At 51.1% G+C, this 6,943-nt stretch overlaps 1 protein-coding gene across 1 annotated transcript in view; it reads right to left on the bottom strand.

The window, feature by feature from the left end:
- LOC103739099 overlaps nucleotides 1–5,675 on the bottom strand; it is an 11,777-nt gene extending 6,102 nt beyond the window's left edge. Inside the window, 3 exon segments of the mRNA XM_029566612.1 lie at nucleotides 622–4,975; nucleotides 4,978–5,162; nucleotides 5,165–5,675. Of these exon segments, the coding sequence (XP_029422472.1) occupies nucleotides 622–4,975; nucleotides 4,978–5,162; nucleotides 5,165–5,675 (5,050 nt within the window).
- Nucleotides 5,676–6,943: the final 1,268 nt, after the last annotated feature.

The following is a 6,943-nucleotide window of genomic DNA, read 5'->3' as shown; positions in this document are numbered from 1 at the left end:
TTTCCTTATTTGGGGCCCGTTTCTTTTTTCGTGCACCTAACCTCTCACTGCGTTCAGTTTCTGACATGCTATCCTGGACTTCCTCAAGAACATTTCGACTTTCCGCCACAACGGCCTGGCATGTTTTATACAACAAAACTATAAGTGCTCCCAGAATGATAACCAAGGCCTCAAAGCTACCTTTCCAAGGCGGAAACAGGTTCAAGCCAAAGTCCAGAAAAAACATACCTCTCTGAACGTCCTTACCTGCAGTTCTGAATCCTCCTTGAACTCAAGGGGTCTCCGATGGTGCTGACGATGGTTTGGTCGAATTCCCGGGTTTCGGCACCAGTTGTCCCGCGCTATCGTCTCGCCAGCAAGAACGACGCGGCACACTCAGGATCCTTCTGCAGAAAAGCTTTAATGCATCTTGAGAGGGAGAGCATAAGCTTACAGGGCGAAGACCCCGAATGTCGGACACCCAGCCCTTATATAGGTTAGTAAGCCCGTCTTGGACGTGGCAACTCTTGATTGGTCGCAAACTCATCAGCCCATATCACGCCACGAGGTAGGCAGAGACTAGAAGGTGGAAAATTACTTCGGGCATGCGTACTGACTTATTTACTGCTCAGCATGAACCGGATGTGAGCGCCATCTTGTAATGGCATCTGCAGGGACGGCAGGCGGCTCCCCACACCGCAATCCCGTCCACCTTTAGGGCCGTAGGGGTGGTCAGTAGTACTGTATACGGTCCTTTCCAGTGAGGTTCGAGGTTCCTGGTTTGGTGTCTGTGAACCCAAACACTATCCCCAATCTGAAAAGGATGGGGAATCACTGGTGTGGCTGTGGAGTCTTGGTATGTGGCAGCGAGGGGCTTCCAAATCTCTTGCTGCACCAACTGCAGGGCCTGCAGGTGTGCCTGGAGGGAGGGGGAGTTAGCATAATCAGAAATATCAGCATCAAGGAATGATATGGCAGGGGGTGGTGAGCCATAGAGGATTTCGAAGGGGGTTAATCCATGGGGGCCCGGAGTATTCCGGGCCTGATATAAGGCCAGTGGCAGGAGCTGTACCCAGTCTCTAGAGCCAGTTGCAAGCGTTAATCGAGACAAAGCCTCCTTGATCGTTCTGTTCATTCTTTCTACCTGTCCTGAGCTCTGGGGTCTATAAGCACAATGTAATTTCCAATGTATCCCCAATAACTTGGCCACCATCTGGCTTACCTGTGAGACAAAGGCCGGCCTGTTATCAGAGCCCAGTACCTGCGGCATCCCATAACGAGGGAATATTTCTTCTAGGAACTTTTTAGTCACCATCTTTGCAGTCTCATGTTTGGTGGGGTATGCTTCAACCCATCCTGAAAAGGTATCTACAAAGACTAGGAGATATTTGTACCCATACATTCCTGGTTGGACTTCAGTAAAGTCTATCTCCCAGTGTACCCCGGGCCAGTGCCCGCGGGCTCGGACCCCGGGTCCGACCTTATTCTTCCCTGGATTGACTAAGGCACAGGCCTTACAGTTCCTGACTATCTGTTGTAGGATTTGATCTTTGTTGGGAAGATAACAGAGGGTTTCTTCTTTTTGTAGCAAGGTTTTCATTTTCTTTACTCCTAAGTGTGTCCACTTATGGAGTTGGTCTAACAGTTCTTTTACAGAATGCTGTGGTAAAACAATTTTCTGCTCATGTATCCAGCAGCCAATTTCTGGATCATAAGTGGCTTTCAATTGTTTGAGTATCTCAAGATCTTCGGGGGCATAATCTCGAGAAGGGTAGGCTGGGTCCATTTTGTCTCTTTCTGGTGATACTTGAGTGGTGAGAATCATAGTTCTCAGGGCCGCAGCTCTAGCTGTCTCATCTGCTAGGCGATTTCCCCGAGCTTCGGGGTGGTTACCCTTCTGGTGCCCCGGGCAATGCATTATACTCAGCTTCCTTGGGAGGAACAGGGCCTTTAGCAAGGCTAAGATTTCATTTTTATTTCTGACCTCTTTTCCTTCTGACATTAACAGCCCTCTCCTTCTGTATATCTCTCCATGAATATGCGCAGTGGCAAAGGCATATCTGCTATCTGTGTATACATTCAGTTTCTTACCTTCTGCCAGTGTGAGGGCCTGAGTCAGTGCAACGAGCTCCGCTCTCTGAGCCGAAGTTCCTGCTGGTAATGCGCTTGCCCATATCACCTGGGTGTCAGTGGTCACTGCCGCTCCGGCTCATCTCTGGCCATCCATAAGAAAGCTGCTTCCATCTGTATACCAGGTGAGCTCCGCGTCCTGGAGAGGCTGGTCACTCAAATCAGGCCGAGTTCTGTGGACCTCAGCCAGCACCTGCTGGCAGTCATGTTCCAGAGGGCCTTCTGGTTCTGGTAGCAGCGTGGCCGGGTTTAAGGTGACAGCTGGCCCAAAGTGGACGCGATCAGCATCCAGCAACAGAGATTGATAATGAGTCAACCTCGCGTTCGATAGCCAGCGGTCTGGAGGCTGCCGGAGGAGGGACTCAACGGCATGAGGGGTCAAGATGGTCACCCTCTGACCCAGCGTCAGTTTGTTGGCATCCTTAATCAAGACTGCGACGGCTGCTATCATTCTCAAACAAGTGGGCCATCCCGCTGCTACCGGGTCTAATTTCTTTGATAGGTATGCTACTGGCCGTTTCCAGGGTCCCAGCCTCTGGACTAACACTCCTTTTGCAAATCCTTGCTTTTCATCTACAAAGAGTTCAAAAGGTTTGGTTATTTCAGGCAGCCCCAAGGCCGGGGAGGAAAGTAAGGTTCTTTTGATCTCATCGAATGCGGTTTGTTGATCCTCTGTCCAGATGAAGGGAGCCCTCGGCTTTGTCAACAGGAACAGGGGGGCTGCCAGTTCCGCGAAGCCAGGAATCCATAGCCGGCAGAATCCAGCTGTCCCTAGAAATTCCCTTACTTGTTTATGGGTTTTAGGGGTTGGGATGCCGAGGATGGTGTGCTTCCGAGCATCAGTTAACCATCTTTGTCCATTAAACAATTTATACCCTAAGTATGTAACTTCTTTTTGGCAAATTTGGGCCTTTTTAGCGGAGGCCCGGTACCCCAATTGTCCGAGCGTTTCTAACAGGGCCCCTGTACCTGCTTTACAGTCCTCTTCCGTGCTGCCTGCCAGCAGGATGTCATCCACATACTGTAGAAGAACCAGCTCGGGGTGCTTGGCCCTAAAGTCAGCCAGGTCATGGTGGAGGGCCTCATCAAATAGGGTGAGACTGTTCTTAAATCCCTGGGGCAACCGGGTCCATGTCAATTGCCCAGAGACACCCAGCTCAGGGTCCTTCCATTCAAAGGCAAAGAAGGGCTGGCTTTTCGGGCTTAATCTTAAGCAGAAGGAGGCATCTTTAAGGTCTAGAACTGTATACCATGAGTGAGAAGGCGGCAGGGTGCTTAGCAGATTATAAGGGTTGGGGACAGTGGGGTGTATATTTTCTACTCTCTTGTTAACCTCTCTCAGATCCTGGACCGGTCTGTAGTCCTCAGTCCCTGGCTTCTTCACAGGTAAGAGGGGAGTATTCCAAGGTGACCGGCATGGAGTCAGGATTCCTTGGTCCAATAACCGCTTTATGTGTGGCCTAATACCCTGGTGGGCCTCCGCCAACATAGGGTATTGTTTAATAGAGACTGGGGTGGCCGTAGACTTGAGCTCTACTATTAAGGGAGGGTGGTTCTCAGCTAACCCCGGCCCCCCTGTTTTAGCCCAGGCGGCTGGATACTGTTTGAGCCAATGGGATATTTCTCTTGGGGCCTCCTGAGGTTGTTCAAAAAGTTGATATTCATCTTCTAGGCTGAGGGTGAGGACGGGTATAGGGGTTTCCCCAGGCCCCGTTACCTTTACTTTATTCCCCTCGAAATGTATTCGAGCCCTTAGTTTGGGAAGTAGGTCTCTGCCGAGCAGCGGGTATGGACAATCTGGCACGTACAAGAAGGCATGGGTCACTTTTCCTTTAGCCAGGTGTACCTCTCTTTTTGTTGTCCATCGATATCTCTTTGCTCCCGTCGCTCCTTCTACCCAGGCCGTTTTCTCGCTGAAGGGTCCTTGGGTCTGGGTCAATACAGAATGCTGCGCTCCTGTATCTACCATGAATGTAACTGGTCGTCCCCCAACTTGTAGAGTTAGCCTGGGCTCAGGTGGGGGTTCCTGGCCCCGACTCCCGTAGTCTAGGGTGAGGAGCTTGTCAGTCTGACGCTTGTTTTTTCTCCGGGGGCAGTCTTTTAGCCAGTGCCCGTGCTCTTTGCAGTAGGCACACTGGTCCTTCTCCAGCCGGGGCCTTCCCTTCCTACCCTCTCCTGTCCTCTCTTGGCTAGTATTAACTACGGTGGCCAAGATTCTACTAAGTTCTTTAGTTCTCTTCTTATCTCGTACGTTTTCCCTTTCCTCTGCCTCTTTTCTTAACCTATCATCTCTTTCTTCCTGGGTCTCTCTTTTATTAAAAATCTGCTCTGCTTCTTTAAGGAGGTCCTGTAGCCCCTGTCCTTGCAGATTTTCCATCCTCTGCAGCTTGCCCCGTATATCCGGGGCAGACTGCCAAATAAAGGACATGGAAACATTTATTTCTTGGTCGGGGCTATCAGGGTTGAACGGGGTGTACCTCCTGTAAGCGTCTTTTAATCTCTCTAAAAACGCAGTGGGGTGTTCCTCCAGACCCTGGGTCACTGCTCTTACCTGAGCCAAATTGGTGGGGCGGCACCCTGCCCCTCGAAGGCCTGCTACAAGCAACTGGCGATAGAGGCGTAGGTGTCCCCTACCTTCTGCTGTGTTGAAGTCCCAGTCTGGTCTGGTTAAGGGAAAGGCAGTATCTATCTCATTAGGTAGCTGAGTAGGTCTCCCATCTTCTCCTGGTACATTCTTTCGTGCCTCCAGCACCACTCTCTGTCTCTCCTCAGTGGTGAGGAGAGCCTGTAAGAGCTGCTGGCAATCGTCCCAGGTGGGCTGATGGGTGAGAAGAATAGATTCTATAAGGTTGGTGAGGGCTACGGGGGGTCCTGGGAAAATGGGGGGTTATGTTGCTTCCAGTTATAAAGGTCAGAGGCCGAAAAAGGCCAGTATTGCAGCTGATTCCCAGGCCCGCTTGCTGAGCCGAGAGGAAACAGTCGGGAGGTCTCCTCTGGGGGCGCTGGATCTCTCCGCACTCTGAGCCTCCCCACCACGGGGGATGGTGCGGGGAACGCGGTCGGTTGACCTCGCCAGCCGGTGGTGCGACCTGCGGATTCAACGGGGCGGGGTTGTATGGAGGGGGATTGTCGGGCAACAAGTCCAAGTCCTTTGGGAAAGAGTCGTCAGGAGGCAAAACGGGTTTTGGTTTTGGTTTCAAGAGTACCGGGTATAGGGTGGAGGAAGAGGGAGGTTCTGGGGGAGCAGAGGCAGATAGATTTGGGCGCACAAAGGGCGCCACCCACCGAGGTGGGTTGATGGCCAAATCTTCCCAGGTCACAATGTAGGCTACTTGGTCCGGGTGTCCACCGCTCGGCTGGAATATCTTGTTCTTCACTGAGGAAATAATATTTTTATCAAAGGTTCCTTCTCCCGGCCAACCTACATTAAAGGTGATCCATTCAGAGGAGCAGAGAGTGGCCCACTTAGTTTTCTTTATCTCTACTGATTGATTGTGGGCTCTGCTCTTAACTTCTTTCCAGTGGTCTAGGGTAAGACTCAAAGGGGTGGTTAGTCCTTGCCCCATTGTGGGGTCTTCTAAAATTACAATGAGACAGACAGACAACAGAGACAACAAAAATAGACAGCCGGCGACGAGATACCGCTTAGTGCGACTCCGAGAAAAACTGAAAGTACAAATTCAGACGGCGAAGTTGACACTTCGCTCCCCAGATGCACGTATCCTTCAGATGCGTGCTGAGCCCCAAAATATCGGGCTCCTCAGACCCTTGGGGCATCCCCCAGGGTGGCGGCAGGAAGGCCTGAGCTCGTCAGCTCCCTTCCAAGAACCGCCCAGGTACAGAGAGGTCGACCCACAATCGCAGCGCGGCAAGACACAGAACACAGAACGAGGAACACAAAGCGGGAGCGAGACAGAACAGGGCGCTGGCCAGCTTACCTCCCAGCAAGGTCAGGGTTGCTCCGGGCCGCGGGCGGAGGATCTCGGTGGAACCTCCAAATGAAAGACTGCGCCCCAATTACCCCGGAACAAAACCAACCACTGCTGGATGCAACAAGCATGAGGGGTTTATTGAAGTACACAGGTACCTGCAGGCGCACCAGGCTCGGAGCTGTGAGCACGCCGGGTGGGTCTGGGGTAGCACTTATATACCTAAGGCAGGAAGCAGGTTCTTACAGAAGCAGATGCATGGTAACAGACTTATGATTGGAGAGTCTAAGTCAGGCACTGGTGGGGCCAGCTGGTGGGGAGCTGGCGTGACTGACAGTTGGGTTCGGGGAATTTAGATCAGTATCTACTTCCGCCTGTTGTTCCGCTTGTTTCTGAGCACATCTGGGTTTCTGGGGTTTTTCCACTCAGGGTTAGAACATTTTTTCTCACGGCTGCCAGTTTTTCAAAGTTGAAGGGGCTACAGCTCGAGGGTCTTTCAACTGGAGTTATGGTCTGTTGTTAGCCACCATGTGGGTGCTGGGAACTAAACCTAGGTCCTCTGCAAGAGTAGTCAGTGCTCTTAACTGCTGAGCCATCTCTCCAGCCCCCAAATTTATCAGTAGCTTTGTTTGTTTGTTTCATTTCCTGAGACAGGATATTCCTGTAGTTCTAGCCAATTTGGAACTCACTAAGTAAACCAGACTGGCCTTCTGCCTGCCCCTTCCAAGTGCTAGGACTAAAGGCATGGTGTCTTGATTCTTGATCCAGAAGAATTACAAGTTGGAGGACAACCTGGCAAACATAGTGAGTTCTAGGCTAGCCTGGGCTACAGTGTGAAATCCTACCTAAAAAAAAAAAAAAAAAAAAAGAAAAAGAAAAAAAATTTTTTTTTTTTTTAAACCCCC

This window comes from Nannospalax galili, unplaced genomic scaffold (genome assembly GCF_000622305.1).
Source record: "Nannospalax galili isolate Female #2095 unplaced genomic scaffold, S.galili_v1.0 scaffold218, whole genome shotgun sequence".
Classification (NCBI taxonomy): Eukaryota; Metazoa; Chordata; class Mammalia; order Rodentia; family Spalacidae; genus Nannospalax; species Nannospalax galili.
The sequence above is the reverse complement of the archived record's forward strand: the minus strand, read 5'-3'. Positions and strand labels throughout refer to the sequence as shown.